The 22,728-nt window shown below is 40.1% G+C and overlaps 1 protein-coding gene across 2 annotated transcripts in view; it reads right to left on the bottom strand.

Moving 5' to 3' along the window:
• cpne9 (copine family member IX) overlaps nucleotides 1-12,774 on the bottom strand; it is a 108,408-nt gene extending 95,634 nt beyond the window's left edge. The window contains exons 1-2 of one of the 2 annotated variants that reach the window (XM_014410837.3): nucleotides 12,086-12,774; nucleotides 9,032-9,072 (exon numbers count right to left, since the gene is read on the bottom strand). In XM_014410837.3, the coding sequence (XP_014266323.3) occupies nucleotides 9,032-9,072; nucleotides 12,086-12,165 (121 nt within the window). In that variant the 5' untranslated portion in view covers nucleotides 12,166-12,774. The remainder of the gene's footprint in view (nucleotides 1-9,031; nucleotides 9,073-12,085) is intronic. The other variant, XM_014410836.3, reaches the window with a different exon arrangement.
• Nucleotides 12,775-22,728: the final 9,954 nt, after the last annotated feature.

Below are 22,728 nucleotides of genomic sequence, written 5' to 3' on the forward strand. Positions count from 1 at the left end.
TTATGACAAAATAATAAATCTATTACCAAAATACTGTAGCGTACAAAAGTCTCAAACGACACCAATTTCTTTATATTTTGTTTTTGTGTAATTTGTCATACCTCAGCCTTCTTTCCTTTCTTACTCTTTTGTTTTAAGAATGCTGTCTTGAGAGACATCTTTCCACTGACACCATTTCTGATGAGGCTTCGTCAAATAGTAGATGAATCAATTCAAGCAGATTAACTCAACTCAACTTTATGATACTGTCACACTATTCAACATTAGTAAGCTATTAGCAAGTGCTTAATTCAGCATTTATACATCATTATTCTTCCTTAGTATGTCATTTATAAATACAGATATGTTTATCCATCTGTTACTGTTACACCAATAGAATAGAATAGCCTTTATTGTCATTGTACAGAGTACAACGAAATTGGAGTGCCACTCCCTTGGTGCAAGTTTCAATAATAAATATAAATGTAAAATATAAAAAGTCCAAAAAAAACAATCGTAAGTACTCAAACAATAGTATGTACAATATATACAGGATAGCAGCATTAATATAATGAGCATGTGCATGTGCATCACTGCTGTACATGGTTTATCTATGTACAGCTATCACTGCTAGTAATAATCAGAATCATAGTCATAACAGTATATTTGCATTTATAAATGGCATACCAAGGAGCAGTAATGATGTAAAGATACATAAATGATGAATTAAGCACCTTCTAATACCTTATTAATAGCTTAATAGTGTGACATCATTTCTTTTTTTTGAGGACATGACTTTCAGAATTTGCTCATCCGGTGTAGATTTTTTAGACATGCCACTTCTTCCTGTTGTCTTTCACTTGTCCAGTTTCCTTCAATTTCTTCGAGCACACACCACACACCATGCTAAGATTTCCTGAGTTTTCAGCTAATAGCTCTTTGGGAATCACCTTGTTGATGCAAAAATACCATCATATGCCAGTCAAATTGTGTTATCTTTGTCTTTTTCTAATGAGTTAATTAAAGAAATGGGATCCAGTCATGGCTCATGACCTTTGCATAGTAATGTAGGGGGAATATTGGCAGAGACCACATCACTAGCTTGGTTTATTGCGGTGAGCTCGGCAACATCAAAAGGCCTGTATTTACACAGAAGACAACAGTGGCTGGTGGTCTGTACAATGCCAGTATCCCTGGCATTGAACAGAAACCCCTTGTCACTACATTCAGCCAAGACCAGCACAGACCAGGATGCAGGGATATCATTATCCAAGTCAATCACTGAGAGAAGAGAAGTGAGCAAATACAGAGCTTTTAACACAAGGTAACACCAGAGGTTGCATTTCATTGTCCATCATTTTGACAGACAAAGCTGTAAAAAGTGAACTGGTCTGTCACAACGTAATTTTACCTGCCATTTTAATCTCTTTCTACTTTTCAGTGAAACTGAGTCATATCTAATAGTGCTGCATTTTCAAAAACAACTCAATCACAATATCTAATGTAAAGGACAGAGCATGCATTTAGGAGAGCATGAAGAGAAAACAGAAACACTAAAAAAGCAGATAAATGAGCCTAAACAGGCACATATGAATTAAATGTATTTGAAATGAATTTGAATGTAATCAAATTGAATCATTACATCTCCCTCAACAGACAAGTTTTTGTATCATATTTTATTTTATCCTAAAGACCCTTCCTATGCTGCAACAATAATTCAATACTGAAATCATGAGGGATGTCATCAGTTCCCAAACATTTCTGTGAATAACCATGAACCTGAAAATCCAGACTATAGAACTCCTTTAGTTCTTTTTAAGCCACTCTGTAAGTTAAACAAAACTATTGTGGTATTGTGGAATGTAAATAAATGACTAAGTTGTGACTGATATTATTAGAAACATTTTTTATTACATTTGTTTCCAAGTTTGTACATCAATGAGGAGGAGGAGGCTTGTCTTTCTGTCATAGTGCAAAAAAACCAGTGGTATGGAATATATGGTATTTACAGTATACATAATATATAGATCTCTATATAAATATTAATTAGCAAAATACTCAGTTTACAATTGTATAAAAAACAGAGTGCTCCAAAACACAGAGGCAGTCATTGCCTAACACATAGCTAGGATTTGATTTTGAACACAGATGGTACGTACGATTTCTAACAGTCGCACAATCCTTTGGCATTATTATTGTTTATCTAGCTAACAGTATTTAACTTGTCTATACTGTGGAAGTGTCGCTAAATCTATATCCTTTTTAATGGCCAGTAGAGGGCGACTCGTCTGATTGCAAAGCTTACAGTTATATTGTGTCTGTGGGGAAACAGCCCTCAGCTGTTTTGTTCTATGACCTGAGAAAACACTTTCCTAGTGATGTTATGGTCTCACTATGAAAGTATTTACTAATTTGAGGTCACACTGAGTAAAACACAAAGTTTATGACTGCCCATCTTTTAAATACAGATGACTTGTTTGTAAAAATATGAGACGTGGCGTGTATACAGATACATGGATACATGATCGATCTCTGTCTGGAAGCATAGTGAACTAACACTGGATTACTTTGATACTAAAAACAGGTTTTCGTGAGTCTGGGGTAATTCTAAGTGGATTTATGTCAGTTTCACAACCTTCAAATAAGTCCTGTAATTGTGCAAGGTTTAAAATCTGATCTGAAACACAGAGCTGAATCACCGGGGAACAGAAAGCATCTCTCCCTCATCCATCCATTATGTTAATGAAACCCAAGAGGGCTATAGTGATCAAACAATTTAAATTTTCACTGATCATTGCCTTACTTGAATTGAGTAATTTAGGCACTTTAATGCATTTTTGATGAAGACAGCAGTTTATGATGTCTGTGTAAATGTATGCCCTGCTTTAGTCAGTCTCATCTTCTGTGAAATGACTGTAATAAGTTAAGCTATGCGGTGAAAAATGGACAACAGTATTAAAAAACATCTTCCTGACTCCTCACACACCTCCGTGAAAGTGGAAGTGACCCATTTAATGAGTACCACCTACTAAATTATCTCTGAACGATATTAAAAGTAATTAAATCGCCTGCAGTTTTATGAGGCCAAGATGCTCTTTTTGACCCGATTGCATATTGTGTTATTTTTGCTATCTCATCTAAAGTTCCTATATTTAGCAATCACAGAAGCTTCAATGATGCAGTGCACGCAGCCCTGATTGGGTGAATATACTTTGATTAAAACATTCACATGTGAAGTGGAAAAAGAACGTCTGATTGATTGAACGGGCCGGTATCCTCTTGTTACACAGCCACGTTCTTTAGTCCTTTTTTTAAGCTTCCTTCCTGTCATACGCTGCAGCCTTATTACTGCCATAGCATTTATTCCTGTAACTGCCCAACATCCAACAGCTAACTCTCTACAGTCTTAAAGCCCGGATGCATGCATCAGGGAGCATCTGTCAACAGAAACTAAATCAGTGAACTGGTCTGACTTACGAAAATACCTGTAGACAAGTGTATACAGATGCATGCCTGTATAACAGCTCTCTGCATATTAAAATAAATTGAGAATGACAGGGTGGAGGTATTGTTAGATTGTGATCAGTTCAGTAGCTGCAATTTCCTGGAGATCACAGAACATGTTTTCAAATAAGAGGTTATTAAGCCTGTCAGTCATTTTTGCTTCCTTTGACAATGATCTCCTCCAAGTAGGATTGATTGGCAAGCAGTGAGGAGTTGTTTTTCTACCTTGTTAGATGAGGGGGAGTTACAGAGCATTCAGACCACAGCACTCTAGCGTTGCAAAGGTTGGCGCTGGTGTTCTGTGTTTTTCCAGGTACCAGTGAAATATTACCTAGGAAAACTGTGCATTTGCAGGCTTATCTGATGCCAGAACTCACAGGCAGCTTTTTAGTCAAGCAATTTCACAACTTAGTTAACACAGCAGGAATCGTTTTATCGTTTCTTCTGACAACTGTGAATTGAACTGTAAAAGTGCACCATTCACACAAAATTCTTGGGCGTGCAAGATTATCCAGCAGAATTTCCTGGATGGCAGACATATCCAGATGATTGGTTCCTATTACAGATCAAAGTATGTAGTTCCTGTGAGCCATGCTAAACCTTCCTGCCACTATAAACACAGAAAGACCACTAAGACAGTACATATACTATATCACAGAAATTCATAAGGAACACAGGCACTCTTGATAATTACAGAATAAGAAAGGTATTTCAGCTGCTGAGGACTGATAAAATCTTGCTGCAGTAAAAATACATTTGACTTTAGCCAGATGTGGAGGTGCTAATTGGCAGCTGTGGATGTCTATGTTGCCAGAGGGAAATGCTTCCTTAAAAATATTTTAAAAATGGTATTCTTATTAATCATTTGAACATGCATGTGTGTTTTAAAGATATAATGCACTTCTTAGAGACTATGGATATGGGCACCCACACATTTCATCTAGTTTCAGAGCTAAATGTGGAAATGTTCAAATGAAACCTAAAATGTCAAGAGCCAAGAATATTTTATAGTTACATAAAGAAAAAAAGGGACTAGTAAAAATGCCTGGTGATTGCATTGATTATATTTTTTGTATTACGTAAATGCAAGCAGTTGTACTAACGAACTTCTCACTCAGAGGTCGACTGTGCACATCAGCAACTACTGGGTGACCATATTAAGGCAACCTATATTAAGGTCACGTGATTGGAGGCAACCTGTCTCCAAACAATTGCAGTGTGACTTACACTGCTTGCAGTCACACTCAGACAGACTTGATTAAGGTTTGCAAATAACTGCTGTCTAATTTATATATGGTTTCTAATACATTACAATTAATCTGAGTCAATGTGTACAAGTACAACTTTTCTGAAACGCATCTCTTTGCACTACAAGACTCAACTTAAATGGTTGCCAACTGTTTGTGTTCTGGTTATCTTCCTATACAAAAAAGAGGCTTTGAAGCACCTCATTCATTGTGCAGTCAAATCTCGGTCCAGCAAAAACTACATCACTACTTGCGGAATCTATGAGGTTCTGGCTCGACTCTGAATGTAATTAGGCAATTTTAGCAAATTTATCACATTCAATGACCTATTATCACAAACAGAATGCATGTAATTGCTACCTTGACACCATTCAATTGCAACCCGATAGCAGACTAATTCGTCTTATGGCCGTTTTATCAACGTCTTGACACCAAAGTCACTTTAAAGATAGAAACTGCTACAAGCTGCAGACAAAGTTCCTGTCTGTGAAGCAGCCATTTCAAAGGCAATGAAATCCCAAATTTATTCCACACGTTTGAAATTATTTTGTTCATGTCATGGTCTCTGACCACTGCTTTCCCTAATGTGACTGTGGCATTATTGAGGTGAATATGTTGCTGCTGATGCATCACACTAAGTAATTCTTCTTTCAAGCTAAAACTAACTGATGACTGAGAGTCCTGATAAAGCTGATATATTAAGTTAGGCCAACTTTCAGTGAAGAGAAAGCAAAAAAAAAAAAAAAAAAAAGCTTTAAATTTCAATCAAACATTTAGCTGATGTGTTTTTATTCAGTTAAAGAAAACTGATTTTACAGATGTGATGTATTTTTCTCTGTGTGTGAATATTAAGTAAAATCCACTTGAGCACAGAAAAAAAGTAAATGGGTGAATGAGTCATGTTGTGTAAAGCTCTTCAGGTAGTGCATTTACCATCTCTTACATCAAAATAATAAATTTGTTTGTCACAAACCTTCGAGCTAGAAAATGAACTGAAAATTCATGTGGGTTTTCTATCATGCAAGTATGCGTAATTTTAGAAGAATGTCATGGTGGGAAGCTGTATGGAACCACTGTGGTATCTACATATATTACACCTAAACTTTATAATTGGAGAAAAAGAAATCAAGCAAAGACCACTAACTCTAATGCTTATAACACTAACCCACACACTGGCTTAGACAGTTAGCTGACTAGCTAAGTAGCCGTAAACATAAAAGCTAAGTTTGGTAGCACATATTGGGCTTGCTAGCTTAAAAGAAGTATAAAAGTTGACATTGTGAAATAAAATGTCCTTATCAAAATACCTAAAAGAAAATGTGTCCCTGCAAAACAAAAAGGTTATTTTTAGTACTGTCAGAGTTAATCTTGTTAAAATGACGTTAACGCCATAACCGCATTAACACGGCAAATCTCCGTTAGCGAGTTAGCGTGGATCGCCCTGTGCCTGGGGCTGCACGGCGCTAACGCATTAAGAGCTAAACGAACTAACGCGTTGACGCCATGCAGGTCATGCAAGGGGCGATCTGCACTAACTCGCTAACAGAGATTTGCTGCATTAATGCGGTTATGGCGTTAACGTCATTTTAACAAGATTAACTCTGACAGCAATAGTTATTTTATAATATTAAGGTAATCTAAAAGATGATTATTAACAGTTCATAACAACATTGAATCATCTGATTTCATAATGATAACTGACTGTATATTAAATGGCCTTTTTTCATTTTTTCATGTCAAGCTGTATCTCAGTTTTTGATTGGTATTTTGGTTAAAGGGCTGATGTACAGCAAGCTGCTGCTTTTCACATCAGCAATAAGTGCAGTAAATGCAATACTGTTTACATATACCCCTAATTAGTGTGCCACATGAGTGCACTGAATCTTCTTAGAATTACTATTGATGTACATCATAAGATTTGCATTTCTTCTGAAGTGAATCAAGAACATTTGCCTTGTTAACAAAAGTTTTAATCCTCTTTAACATGACTTTTAATCTTGCACACTCTGCACATCTAATAGCTCCTCCTAAAGACTGTACTACTGATGCACATCAGAGTTATGGAAGTCTTTAACATAAGCTTTGCACTTTTTGTTAATGCTGCACGTTAAACGTTTATTGTGCAAGTTCAATTTTCTGTGGATCCGAGAGAGAGCACAAAAAATAAGCGACTTAATGATAAAATCCAACCTCTACTCTTTGCTTGAAATATTATTTTTTAAATAGTTTTAAATCTTGAATCTTCCCTGTTGCCTCTGTTTGTTGATTAATAATAGCATCTCCGCTAATTACATCTTCCAGCTGCAGTGCATGTAGCAACAGGCGGCTCAGAGCTGTTCTCCAACATCTGCTTGTGTGTGCTGGACTGAAGACGAACCTCACGCACTACTTCACCCTGTCTGTACTGGTTGGAGCCCAGTCGCTCCTCAGGCAGCCCTCACATCTGTGATCAGTCATCATCGCCCAAGCCTGAAGACCGGTGGTTGGACAGCTGTGCTCTCAAGCTGTGATTTGAGTAACTCATTTAAAGCTCAACTGTTAGGCTTTCTTAAGGTATCATTTCTTGTCTGAGATAGTTAAGCCCTGTGGCCTCTCAAGCTTACCACACTGCTCTACTTAGACTGCAAAAAGCTTTGGTGCCAGGAGGGCAAATGAGGGGAAACACCAAAAAACTATTACAGAGCAGTCAGATTATCAGATGCAATGGCTCACACTTTTTTTTGCTATGATTGTATTCTCTAGTCTATTCTAGTGGAGATAACTGATATCTAAATTCACCAATTGCATTTAATTTCACTGACTACAACACGTGAACCTGTTGAACTCAAGCTGTTATGCTCTTTTTCTGTTGACTTCCTTTCACTCTGACGATTGCTAATTTCTCCTTTTCTGAAAATCATGTTTTCTTTTAACTGCCATTTTTTGGCCAGCATGTCTTAGTCCTTTTTTTAATCACTTGTGCTTTGAAAATAAAATGAACACGAGGTGGTGGAGAGACAGCCAGACTTGCTGCTGTGGAGGTGAGTGGCTGTGAAATGTTCTCAGTATGGCTTGGCTATTGACAGCTCAGAATCAACCCCCCACCCCCCACCCCACTCCCCAAAAAAGGGAAAAAATTGAGATATCACCTAAATTTCTACATGGGTTTGTAAAATCAAGATGTGTGAGTGCAGCAGTGGGGGTGGAAAACATCCTGCCATGGAGGCGTAATTATGGACAATTTTGGTGTTTAGAAATGTAGCAGTTTGATGGAAACCACTCAAAAATAGTGTTTGAAGGTACATCTGTATGCAACACTTGTATTCTCTGAACTTTTTAGCTCCGGCTGGTGCATTCAAATCCACTGTGGCCAACAGCTATCGTGCCAATGGCATTATGGGGAGAACAGTAGGAGAAAGTAAGTGCATGAACTCCTTTATCAAAACTTTCTGTCACAATTTTCCCCAGCTGTCTAACAACTCTGAGGCTATTTTGTACCATATAAAATGTATGATCTGTCAAAGCTGCTGGATCTGACTGATCATGTTTACATACACAGAGACATGTGCATCCACACACCGGTCTAATAAGAACCTGACACATGCACACTGCTAGCAAAACTAACAAGCCTAACACCTTAATCAGACTGTCACCCTGAATGTGACTGAGAACATGGTTGTGTCCACACGTACACGGGTCATTCTGTAAACTTGATAAACATTTTATCCTCATGTCAGCAGTGTTTTTTTCTGAATATGAGGTATTTTATATAAAATGAGATCTTTTTTTTAAATGAATTCATGGAAAAAACTGTTTTAATAAAGATCCCTGCACAGATGGATATTTGTTTTCCATGCAAATGTGTTTTAGGTCTCAAAAAAACTAAAAAGTTGAAAAACTGTGAAAGTTATGTTTTGTTGTGTAAACTAATTAACAGTGGAACGTAAAAAAGTCATTTGGTGCTCATTAAAATGTATTCACATTTAGCATTCGGAAGATGTATTCACTTCATAAATCATTACACTGCACACAATGTACCGGTAGCTGTACTTTCAGTACTTGGTATTATCAATACTGATCTTGTATTTACTTTGTTTCAGATCAATACTACATCTTGCAGTATTGTGTATTAATAAATAAGTTAAATATGAGTCATTTATCTGTGGTGTGCCTTATTTGTTTTATTATTTTTAATGTATTTAACTTCATTTTAGGTAACACAAACTAACAAAAAAATAACCCAAATCCATCCCCAGCAAACAGTTTTATTTAAACTTAATCATCAGTACCAGCACTTCAGACTCTAAATGGTTCATACATACCAGGATCTGACTTGGAGAATGTGTCCACATCCAGTAGACTCCTGTGGAAACAATAAAAAAGATGTATTCATTCATTAACATTCGCTCCATCCTATTTTTATCTCTTTTGTTCTTAACTCTCCTGCATGTTTACAAAGGTTTTCATCTAAACCCTGAAAGTTAGGTCATGGGCAAATTTAAACTGCTCCCCAAGTTATTCTGTGAAAACAAAAATCACGAGAAGCCTTTCTGAGTAACGCTAAGCCAAAATGAAAGAAAAAATTAAAAAACAAAGCACTGAATGATTAGTGAAGGACTGATCAGCAAGATAAATAGGTAGCTGGTGACTCAGTTACTCTGGCACATTTTGTGAAATATCTTTCAGAACCAAAGATTAATTTCCCAAAACATGAGCAGAGAAACACTACATGACTCTAGCTCGCCAAAGGTTTTTACATTAATGTGTCAAAAAGTTTTAATGTCAATTAATGAGTCCTACAAAAATGAAAAACTCAAACCCTTTGGTACTGTGTGAAACAGGCTGGTGATTTCCAGTCATTTCCACAATGACTTTTCCTGTCTTGTCATACATACATATTTCTCTGCCAGTGATGACTTGATGTGTCAGACTGTTAGTTTTCTGAAGGTACCTGCTATTATGCATCACAGTGAATACGCTTGAGATGATGATTTCAAGAGCACAAGGTTTTGCAGTTACTTTGTGGAATAAGAGCGCTTACATTTGCATCTAATGTGAGGAAAAATAACTGTATTTTTATTCAATCTTCACACAAGTGCTAGTACATACAGAAACGGAATATTTCTACTGTGTGCAGTTGTACTCTAAAAGAACAAACTAATACTGGGAGTCTGTCGTGGTAATCCTTCTGCTTTCTTTAGCGACAGGTTGTCATTAGCGTCACACCTGAAAGATGTATATAAAAATAACAGTTGTGCAACTTGTAGGCAGTAATGACAAGTTACCAAACAGAATGAAGAAGGTACTTCCTGTTGTCCACATATTACAAAATCAAGTGAAAGACTTCACATATTTATTTGGACAACTGTCACCTGAGAAATGAACCAAAGTAACAGACAAATCATATATTATCACATAATCTATGGGCTTTACACTTTTTATAGTCCAAAACATTATGTAACATGATTCTGCCTTTTCATTGTATGTCCACAGAATTTATGATTTGGTTGCATTTCAACATCCACAAACAGCGTGATTGTATATCATGTAAAACCACTCTGAGCCATGAAGTGTAAAGCCAAAAAAAAGGAAAGCACACACCTTTGCTCACATATCAGCAAATAATGCAAATCATGTGGTCCTTAGCAAGTCTTGAAACTAGACAAATAACCACAAAACATGACATTTTACACCATGTTATTATTTAATAACAGAAATTAAGCCAAAATGCAGAAACAGTGAGTGAAATAGTGCATTCGTATTTCTTCTATGAGGGTAAAACACTCCATAGATTAGCTGTAAAAGTCTTTATAATCATTTCTAACAAAAGTTCATGTCATGACATTCATACGTTTGTAAAGTACTGATTTAATTACTCCACTGGTTAATTCACAAGTAAACTAATATTCAGAGAAGCCTTATGTGTGATGTAATCCCAAAGATTTCCCTTGGTTTGTGTACATGGATCTTTCTACTGTATCATTTCAACCCTACTTTTGTTAGGTTTAGTCAACAAAACTACTTGGTTAAGGCCATGATTTGGCTTCAGATTTCACATGCTTTAAAGCCCCAAGGGTTGTCTCGTGTCAGTCTGAAAAAAAGAAAAAGTATTTCTCACTGAAATGTATCAGTATATCAAGCTGTTGCTCAAAAAAAATCCAGAAACAGTGTGCAGGATAACTCTATCTTTGGGAGAAGAGGGATCATAAAAATGAAATGCAATAGTGCAATTTTGCCCATCTAAAGAAAATCAGTTGCCCGTCTCTACATGCTTACCAGAACCTCCAACATCATTAAAGAGAGTTATATAGAGGTCTGTTCAGTCTGGTTAATACCCTGATGTATTACTTCATGTTTTGTCCTGCACACAGTGCCCAGAAACTCACATTATGCTGGTTTTTAAACTTTTAAACAGAGCTAGACATACTGTTTCCTCCTGCTTCCAGTCTTTATATTAAGTGGTCAGCTGTTCCATTTGTCATTGTATCAAACAGAAATTCAGTAATTCAAGGCATAGATACGGTCATGCATTCAGTGTGCAAACCCAAGGTAAAAAACAAACAAACAATCAAACAAAAAAACACAAAGAACTTTATCATTTATCTCTTCATCTGAGCTCACCTTTAGCTCACACTGCTGTCAGGTGTCTAGCCACTTCAAATCTGTCTGATCTTAGAAGGGACAGCACAGGAGCAACAGCTATTCATTATTCAGGAGTGAATTGGAAAGACCGTCAGCAGACCCAGGTAGGCAGGGTGACTGACAGTCTGGAAAAGCCCTGGGTGAGCTTCTCCGCTTGGTCTGTTAGTCACTCAGTCAACTGTTCAGCTAAGGCATCTGTAAAACTGTAAATCCAGCTGTAGAAGTTCTCTTGCAGGGTTACAAATTAAACAGGACAAATTAAACGGCTGTTATCAGTGTATTTATTTGCAGCATTTTAACACTCTGTAACTGCACGTGCTATTGCACTGTGCCTAACACACAGCTCACCATCAAGGCATGTCTATGAATATCAGTGGCACGCTAGGGCACTGGCCAGACTTGATGCCATATGAAAATATTTTCCACGATTTTTAAACCGCTTTAATACATATGGAGGCAACCATGAGAGCAAAGGGCATCTGAAAGCATAAGGTCATCTATAGATAGATAGATAGATAGATAGATAGATAGATAGATAGATAGATAGATAGATAGATAGATAGATAGATAGATAGAAAACATCAGTGTTACATGAAAGAACAAAACATTCCTCACGCACATCTGATGAACTAATTTTTCAGCATATTTTACCCACAGTGGGTGAAATAACAGACTCTAGATCAGGGTTTAAACTGAAAAGCATCTACAGTATGTGTACGGGAGTTTGCCCTTACCTGCAGGACACGGTAACTTCTATTTTAGTTGCGGGGACTCTGGTGTTGAGAGGATCGAATTCCCCTATTGATGCCATCATCTCGACTCACGAAGCTAATGAGCATCCGCAAAGAAATAAGGAAAAGAGGGTGAGAGGGGAAAAAATCTATTTAATCACTACTGGATCGTGATTGCGGTAAATCCATTGTAGAGATATTCCTCTCTAGGGGTTTCGTTCCTGGAACAGCGAGCGGCGGGGGAGGGGGGAGAAACTGTCAGGTAGAGAGAGAGAGAGAGGGGGGGAAAGTTGTGAGGCAAATTTAAAGTTCATTCATCCTTCGTGCGTTCACCGTGCGCTCCCGGTATCTGTCCGGTGCTGAGGAAGAGAGGAGGGAGGCGAGCGCAGCCAACCGGAGGCACCGGCAACAGCAAGGTGCTTTCTCCACCTCTCTATCTCCCTCTCTCTCTTTTCATCGTCCTCTTCCTTTGTGAAATATTTTCTGGAGCTTACATGCTTTTAAAATAAATTTAAGTGAGTAAAATTCCTCAGATCTTTTCCTCTCGTCCTTTGCCTGTCTGTCACCAGCGGGCAGAATATTTCCACGTGTGACAAAATGTAACGCCTTTTCTGTTCTGTGGCGCCAGAGACGCACCCAAATTATCCGTTTAAGTTGTGTAAGACGACATGTAACAATGGACGAGGACTTGGACCACTGAGGAAAGCATGTGTGTCTGTGTCTGTGTGTGTGTGTGTGTGTGTGTTGGTGGTGAGGGGGCAGCGTCTTTTGTAAAAAAAAAAAAAAAAAAAAAAAAAGATTCAAGAGATTGAAGTCTGAATTTATACCTCAAAATTCATTTATAAAAATCCAAGATGCCTCTATTTTTCTTTTTCTGTGTGTATGTTTGTTTTTGCTTTTAACCAGTGGCCCTAATCCTCTTCCACACAAGTGTATGGTTTGTATTAAATGTTATGCAACAAGAGGGTGATGCAAGCTCCGTTTTTGCCTTTCTTGGGTCAGCTGTACACTAAAAATAGAATGCATAAATGCTTTTTTTTAGGGCTATTTATGTAGGTAAGAATAACAACTGCATGGTGATTAAATATGTGAATTAATGTATCATGAATTCCTGTTATATAAATGATCAACTCATGATTTATGAGATTGGTTAAAAGGTCATGTATTAGTCATCTTGAATATTACTGAGTGACCCTGTGTTCCTCTCCTCGCCTTTCCAATCTGGGGGATGTAACAGGAGAATATTAGGTTGTTGTAGTGTAGTGAGAGAATGGACAGGCATGTTTTGGTTGGCAGAAGCAGTGTATCTACTGAGTGCAGGTACAGTAGGCCTAAGTGTCTATCTTTTTTTTACCATCATTATCAGATATTATTTAAAGTCTATGTTGTTCACATAAATACGATATGTGATAACATTCAAAGTCACAAAAAAGTGACTCCACACAGTGAATAGTGACTCCCACACCTTATCGGGCTGTTCTTTGGTACTTTTTTGACCATTTCCTTTTGGCTGCAGTGACACATACAGACACAAACACAGTTTTCCATTTGCTGAGGACATCACTGTGCAGTAGTGGGTTAATATTTCTTTGGAAAAAGTGTAGCTTGTGTTTTTATAGCATTATAGTCTTCCCGATGACTCAAAGCATCCAGTAGTAGTTTCCATTTACAGGTATTTCTTTGTCTTTGAACGGTGGAAGGAAGTGACAGCACCCGAAGCAATGTACAGGGCATTGTGGTCCTGGGTTTTCGACTCAGAGTTCAAGTTCAAGTTCGCCATATTATGCAATGTAGTCTATTCAGTTTCATCTATATAGTGCCAAATCCACAATAAGGTGCTTTATAATGGAATGGTAAGGACCCTATTATAATACAGAGAAAACCCCATTAATCAGACAACACCCTATGAGCAAGCACTTGGGACAGTGGGAAGAAAAAACTCAGCTTTAACAGGAAGAAAGCTCCAGCACAACCAGGTTCAGGGACGGGCAGCCATTTGTCATGATCAGTTGGGAATAAAGCGTGGGAGACAGGACAAAACAGGACACTGTGGACAAGAGCTAGAGATTAATAATCACTAACGATTAAATGCAAAGTGGTGTGCAAACACACAGTGAGTGGAAAAAAAGCGAGTGAAGAAGCATTAATGGGAAGTCCCCAGCAGCCTGGGCCTACTGAAGCAGAACTAAGGGAGAATTCAGGGTCACCTGATCCAACCCTAACTATAAGCTTTATCAAAAAGAAAAGTTTTAACCTAATTTTAAGAGAGAGTGTCTGTCTCCTGAATCCAAACTGGGAGCTGGTTCAACAGAGGAGGGGCCTGGAGGCTGAAGGCTCTGCCTCCCGTTCTACTTTCAAATATCCTAGGAACCACAACAAGCCTGCAGTCTGTGAGTGAAGTGCTCTAATGGAGTTATACGAGGTATACATGAGGTCTTTAAGATAAGATGGGGCCTGATTATTCAAGAGTTTGTGCGTGAAAATGTAGAATTAATTCTGGATTTAACAGGGAGGCAATGAAGAGAAGCCAAGCGAGAGAAATATGGTCGCTCTTTCTAGCCCCTGTCAATACTCTTACTGCAGCATTTTGGATCAACTACAGGCTGTTAATAATTTAGACACAATGTATCTAATTTTAGAAATATAGCACAAATCCAAGAACGTAGCCTGACATATTAGTTTAATAAGCACAAATCCTGTTTAGAAATGACCCCAAGATTCCTCACAGTGTTACCTGAGGCCAAGGAAATGCCATCCAGAGTAATTATCTGGTTAAACACCAATTATCTTATCACAAATTATCTAATTCTATATGAATCGTAGTTTGCTCATAGCCATGGTGTTTGAGCTGTGTTTTCCAGTTTAATTTTTTTTTCTGTTTGTCTTTGCCTTGTTTATATTCTGAGGTTCAGTTAGTTTTATTTACTTTTCAGTTTAGTCATTGTCAGTTTTTGTCAGTCACTGTTCTTCATTTCCTGTTTTATTTTGGTAGTTAGGTGTTTCCTGTGTTCCTCCACTCTTCTGCCGATTGTGTGAAGCTGTGTCATTCCTTCCACCTGTGTCTGATTCCCATTATCCGTCAGTGAGTGTGCATATTAGCCCACTCAGTCCTTTGTCAGTGCATTTGTTTGTCCTCCTGAACTGCTTCCAGTCTGCTTTTACTGTTTACTGTCTGTTTGTAGTGTTTCTTGTCATTTTTGGTTTTAGTTTTTCCTTACAGAGTCTTTTGTGACAGTTCTGTTATGTCTTCCTTGAATATTATTCCCCTTTTCAACTTGTTTTCAGTTGGACTGTTACAGCTGCTATTCATTTAAGGTATGCTGTAAGTGTCATTTCACCTGCCTATATTATAGTCTGCATTTGGGGTTCTCATCCAGAATTCATGACACAGGGAGAACATACAAACTCTTATAGCTAATATAGTCTTACCATCAGGAACTGATACCCCTTACCCTTTAGCAGAAAATCCTTCTTGGAAGCATTTTGTATAACTGTGCCAGAGTCTGCCATTGGGTTTGCCTAAATGTTTGACCTAAATTTGTTCCATATAAAATTTCCTCTGCTGAAAAATATTAATTCAGAAGGTTTAAAATCTAGGCTTTTTTTTCACCAGAGCACGCCATAATCCTCCATTTCTTCTTTCTAGGCCATTCCTTAGTGGATTTGCAAGCTAACTTATTTTGTTACCCTACTGAAAAGTCCTATCCTAGTTCAAAATGAAATTTTAGAAAGATGGCCTTACATTACCTTCTAAGCGCATGATGTGGAATCCATAGTTAAATCAGTGACTTTAGGCTTCTCAGTTCCCGAAGGAGCAAAGTAACCCCAAACTGAAATATTTCCACCAACAAGAGCTGCAGTGAATGTGAGATTTTTTTTCTTCTACTTTTGGATACGGATCCCATGCTATTCAGATTCATGAAATCACTCTCCTTTGACACCAGCTGTTGCAAGAGTTGCCTGCAGATGATGTAATGAAATTTGGGGTTTATTGGAGACTTCTTTCACATCAAACAGTCTGCTCCTGGGCTGACTGTTATGTATGATGTATTTCAAATAATTTAGAGATCTCTTTTTTAAATTCCTTGCCAGACTCTTTGGAATCATATACATAAGAAATTTCTAAAGCCTGTAAATGGTTCTTAACATCTTGGCTTAATTACTCCACACACTTTAATAGCAAAAAGAACATGAGAGTTTCGATCAGGGGTCCCCAATCCCAGTCCATGAGGGCCAGTGTCCCTGCAGGTTTTAGATCTCACTCTGGGTCAACACACCTGAATCACATGATTAGTTCATTACCAGGCCTCTGGAGAACTTCAAGACATGTTGAGGAGGTCATTTAGCCATTTAAATCAGCTGTGATGGATCAAGGAAACATCTAAAACCTGCAGGGACACTGGCCCTCGTGGACTGGGATTGGGGACCCCTGGTTTAAATGGTAAAGGTTTAAATTAGACCCTGCTGCTCTCAAAGAAAGTTACCAGGAAAGTTGGTTGAAAGATTGATGTTATTTTCCAAGTGTGATGCCAAAAAGTCTACTGTAGATGGGCCAATCTTAATGATGATTTCTGTTATAGACAGTGTTGTTGTTAATGTATGTTTGGGGGCGTTGCACCCCGGAACCTTCAGAGGTTTTTCAGGGTTCTCCCTGCCGGAATGTTATGTGTGGGACAGTTTGCTGTATGTGTGCGACTAGCTGTGGTTGTTTCTAAAAGTGGTCAGTAAACATCCTAAAACTGGCACTTGAGTTTCCGAGCATTTTTATCCTGAGGTTATAACACCTTTTTGGCGACGAGGATAAAAGCCGAACGCGGACAGTTTTGAGTTTTTGCTACGGATTTTGCAGTCGGACTACCGCTTCGCATCTATGGCTACGATCGGATTGCTCACGGAGTTCGCCGAGGGAGACGGCGACTGGATTGAATATGTCGAGAGGCTGGAACACTTTTTCTTGGCAAACGACATTTCGGACGAAGGAAAAAAAAGGTCAGTTCTTCTCAGTGCGTGTGGAGCGAGGACCTACAAGTTGATACGTAACCTGACGACGCCTCAGAAACCCAGCGACTTCAGTTTCAAAGAACTGGTGACATTGGTGCAAAATCATCACTGCCCGAAACCCTCCGTGATTGTTCAGCGGTTCAAATTCCACACTCATTCACGCTAGCCGGGAGTTTCGGTGGTTGCGTATGTGACGGAGCTGAGACAGCTATCGGAGCACTGTGAGTTTGGAGGCGTGCTGGATGACATGCTCCGCGACAGGTTGGTGTGTGGTATAAATGATGATGGCATGACGCGTCAGTTGTTGGGGGAGCCCACACTGGACTTTAAGAAAGCTTTGGAAATTGCTCAGGCAATAGAAACGGCAGCTAATAACACTAAAGACATTCGGAAAGCTAACAACAATATGCACTCAACCGAGGTGCATCATGTATCTCGGAGTGTGAGGGGCAAACCGAGGGAGCTTTTGGAGTGTTACCGGTGTGGGGGAGCACACTTTGCCAAGGACTGTGTTTTCAAAGATCTTCTGCAGAAGATCCGCCTGAACTGGAGGGAAATCAGGTATGTAACGGTAATAGCAGAGTTACTGGGAAAGTATGCAGATGTGTTCAAGAATGAATTGGGCACTCTCCGGGGCACCACTGTGAAGCTGTGTGTGGACCCTTTTGCCCGGCCACGCTTTTTCAAACCACGCACTGTACCATACGCCATGAAGGCCAAGGTGGAAGCAGAGTTGGAGAGACTACAACAGATAGGGGTCATTGAGCCAATAGAGTTCTCGGACTGGGCAGCCCCGATTGTACCAGTGTTGAAAGGGGTGCATATATGCGGTGATTACAAACTGACAGTAAACCAAGCCTCTCAGCTCAACGCCTACCCTCTGCCTCGAGTGGATGACCTGTTTGCCACACTGGCGGGTGGTCGGACATTCACAAAGTTGGATATGAGTCATGCTTACCAGCAGTTGCTGCTGGATGAGGAATCAAAGAAATATGTGACAATAAACACACACAAGGGGCTGTTCAAGTACAACCGCCTGGTGTTTGGCGTTGCATCCAGTCCGGCTATCTTTCAGCGCACCATGGACAATCTTCTGCAAAACATTCCTGGTGTTGTTCCTGGTGCTGTTTACTTGGATGACATTTTAGTTACAGGTAAAACAGAAGAGGAGCATCTGCGTAACCTTGAGCAGGTTTTGAAGAAGCTCTCAGAAGCTGGGTTGCATTTGAAGCGCAGTAAGTGTGTTTTCCAAGCCCCCAGTGTGACATACCTGGGTCATCGCATCTCTGCACAGGGCCTGCCCCCACTGGAAGAGAAAGTGAGGGCAGTAAAAGAAGCCCCGAGTCCAAAGAATATAGCTGAACTAAGATCATTCTTGGGCTTAGTGAACTATTATGGGAAGTTTTTGCCTGACCTCTCCAGCATGCTTGCTCCCCTGTATGGGCTACTGCACAAAGACAGTCAGTGGAGGTGGTCCCAAGCACAGGAGAAGGCCTTCAGACAGGTAAAAGAACTGTTACAATCGGCACCGCTCCTGGTGCATTTTGATCCGGAGAAGGAGGTGGTCCTGTCCTGTGATGCCTCCCCGTATAGCATAGGAGCTGTTCTTTCCCATCGCATGGAAGAGGGGGAAGAGAAACCGGTCGGATATGCGTCACGCACACTCACAGCAGCAGAAAAGGGCTATTCACAGCTTGAGAAGGAAGGCTTAGCAATAGTTTTTGCTGTGAAACAATTTCATCAGTACCTGTATGGCCGCCCATTTACTGTTGTTACAGACCATAAGCCCCTCCTGAGTCTCTTTAGTGAAACAAAAGGCATCCCACCCATGGCTTCAGCCCGGGTTCAGCGCTGGGCATTAACACTGTCGGCATACCAGTATCGCATTGTTTATAAGGCGGGACCTGAAAATGCGAATGCAGAGGCTTTCAGCCGCCTCCCCCTCCTGGAGGTCCCCGACCAGTCGAACTTGCCCCCAGAAACTGTGTTTTTGCTGGACAGGTTGGCGAACTCTCCAGTCTGTGCTAAAAACATCAAAGCATGGACTGAACGGGATCCAGAGTTATCTCAGGTTAAACAGTGGCTGTTGCAGGGCTGGCCAGCAACAGTGGAGCAGGATCAGCTCAAACCGTATGCCAAGCATCAGCAGGAGCTCAGTGTTCAAGATGGCTGCATCCTGTGGGGCTCCCGAGTCATTGTTCCGCCTCCAGGTCGGTCACAGATCATTGAAGTGTTGCATGAGGCTCATCCAGGGATTTCTCGAATGAAAAGTCTGGCAAGGTCATTCGTGTGGTGGCCGGGAATGGACAGTGCCTTGGAAGACAAGGTAAAAGCCTGTTCTCAATGTCAGTCAAACCAAAAAATGCCACCACCTGCCCCACTCCACCCATGGGAGTGGCCTGGCCGTCCATGGTCCAGGCTTCATCTAGATTTTGCCGGCCCCTTTTTCGGCCACATGTTCCTGGTGTTGGTGGATGCGCATTCAAAATGGCTGGATGCCCACATAATGCCGACCATCACAGCCCCAGTCGTCACAGACACACTCCGGAGAATCTTTGCAACACGTGGATTACCTGAGGCAGTGGTCACGGACAATGGGCCCACGTTCACAAGTGGGGTTTTCCAAGAATTTATGGAGAGAAATGGGATCCGACATATCTGCAAAGCACCCTACCACCCTGCCTCCAATGGCTTAGCGGAGCGCGCCGTGGAGACACTGAAAAACGGTCTAAAAAAATGGCAGGTCATTCCATAGAAAAGAGGCTCTGCCTTTTCCTGTTTCAGTATCGCATCACGCCTCATACAACCACAAGCTTGTCCCCAGCGGAGTTGCTGATGGGGAGGAAGCCCAGATCTCATCTGGACCTTCTTCGCCCAGATGTGGGAGCCAGAGTCACCCAGTCACAGGGTGGGCAGAAGGTGAGACATGATCTACATGGCAGAGGCTGTGTTTTCAAGCAGGGAGACTGTATGTATATCAAAAACTTTACGGGTGGCTCACGGTGGCTGCCTGGCGTCATTCACCACAGTTCAGGGCCAGTATCTTTTGTGGGGGAGTTGTTGGATGGCAGACAAGTTCGCAGGCACAAGGATCATGTGAGAGCCCGCACGGATGGAGCTGAGAAGAGGGCTCAGAGTGGTTCGCACGCACATGGTGGAGACAGGGCTGTGGACATTGTGGGGCCTCAGAGTGGTTCACCCGAAGGGGAAGTTGTGTCAGCAGCCCCTGAGATCGGGATTGGTTCTTCAGTATCACCAGAAGTGGAGCAATCTAAGTCACCTGAGCCGAACCCGACCACAGGAGCTCAGCAGGCTCCTAGCCTGGAGAACCCAGCAGCAGGACTGAGAAGGTCAAAGAGGCAGCACAAGCCTCCTGATAGACTGAATTGTTAAAATAATGTGGTGTTGAATTCTCCCTCTCTTTTCGTACTTATGCATAATTGCTATGTTGTGGGTTTTTGCTTAAGGGGGGGGAAGTGTTATAGACAGTGTTGTTGTTAATGTATGTTTGGGGGCGTTGCACCCCGGAACCTTCAGAGGTTTTTCAGGGTTCTCCCTGCCGGAATGTTATGTGTGGGACAGTTTCCTGTATGTGTGCGACTAGCTGTGGTTGTTTCTAAAAGTGGTCAGTAAACGTCCTAAAACTGGCACTTGAGTTTCCGAGCATTTTTATCCTGAGGTTATAACAATTTCCATTGGTGACCCAGCTGGAACCTCTGTTATGAAGCACAACATTTTTGCAAAAAAAGAGAACAAACGCTCATGTGCTACTCGTTAGCAGCTTTCTTAGTTCTGAATTGGTTGTGATGGTGCCAACATTCACTCTACATACACAGATTTCTATGACTATATGCCCTGTAAAATGTAAAAAAAAAAGAAAACAAAAAAGAAACACTTTATTAAAAAAATAATTCCCAAACTTTAATTATTTTTCAAACACTAGACCCTGAGAAAGATGAAATATTTGCTGGATTTTCATGACTTGTAATTAATCTGTAACTTTTAAAACTGCATTTATGGAATAGTAGGTCAAGTTGATGGAATTAAATTTTTTTGTGATTAGTTTGAGTAAATAATCTTTATAAGCAGGCTCTGTTAGAGGAAACTTCTGTCCCAACAGATATAATGTAAAAGCATCCACTCTTCCACTGAGACCATTTCTGATGAAGCAGGCAAAGAGCAGACGGATCAACTGAAGGGCTAAAAGCATCTCTCAGGTCTTGTGTCAGACATTGGCTGACATCACTTTCAGATATTGTTTATCTATTACAGTCTTTTAGGTCTGACACGTCTTCATTTGTCCTCTACTTGTTCAGTTAACCCAAATTTCTAAGGACACACTGCACACTGTGGTAAAATATAGTTTTAAGCTAATAGAGCTTTCAGAATCTCACTGAAGAATCTTCAACTAAAGAAATGGGAACAAATGTCTTCTTGAAACACGCTGCTAGTAATAGAATGCCTACGGAAGCAACTTGAAATTCTTTGCAAAGTTGTCTATTATGTGTAGACACAACTGGTCCCTCAAGTTAGGCATCTTTCTTTGCTTGAATAATTAATTGTAGCTAAGACAAAACATTACTGTGACTTAAATGGCTGAACAAACATTCCTCTGAAAATGGTCAGGTACAAAGACTGGACCGGCCATCAGTTCATGTCCTGATGCTCCAGTGTACCTGGGTTATGCAGCAAAACAATGACCCAAGACACACCAGCAAGGCCACCATTGAATGAATAAATTAAAAGCTACACTTCAGTAAGACTGAGATGCATAAAGGGCACTAATCTAATGTAATGTATGGGTCCCTCTCTCACAACTGCACTCACGGGTACAGTTGCATCATATAAAGCATGCATTCACTGGAGCCGGTAAAAGTTGAGCACGTACACCCGTGCCCAATTAGGGTAACAGAAGAAACAAGCTACCGTCTTCTAATGAGATCTCTGCACTTCTAAATCTAGAGGGGCTTCTTAATCATTTATCCATTTCAGTTCTCCTGAAAGCAATATGACACACTCTTTGAAGCTTCCTACTGTGACCTCATCATCCCCTCTTTTGCAAAACAAAGAGCCATATTTCTGAAAGACAGTATTTTTGGAAAACAAAGCAACAAAGGTCTTAGAGAATCGCTCTGAGGACAAAAGGAACAAAGGTGTATTTGAATTTGTAGTATATACAAAAAGAAACAGACTACAAATAAAAGGAAATGTAAACATTTATATAAGATTACAGGTGGTGGAAGGGCTCGCATTATAAAGGGTGTCATCAAATTCACTGAAGCAAGTCAGTGGAAGTTCAGCCTCATGTAGAACATACAGTCTGAGTCATTATCTGTCCGACATCGACTCATCCATGGATTGGTTCACAGTTAATGGACAGTGAGTGTGACAGTATCAGTGTATCATTCTCCACTGGCATTGTCACAGACAGGTAATGACAAATAGAGGTTATTTTCAGCTATGTCTCCATGCGTGTGCATGTGCGTCTGCAGATCCACTCAATTTTGCAGCTGATCAGGCAGAAATTGAAATTTTTCATGGGCTGAAGAAAATGGCGTTGAGGAAAAAATGGAGAGAAATGAAAAAAGGATGGGAGGGGGTAGAATGGCAGTAGGATGATGAGTAGAGAGAGAAAAAGTCTAGTT

The sequence above is a fragment of the Maylandia zebra genome, linkage group LG20 (genome assembly GCF_041146795.1).
Source record: "Maylandia zebra isolate NMK-2024a linkage group LG20, Mzebra_GT3a, whole genome shotgun sequence".
NCBI lineage: Eukaryota > Metazoa > Chordata > Actinopteri > Cichliformes > Cichlidae > Maylandia > Maylandia zebra.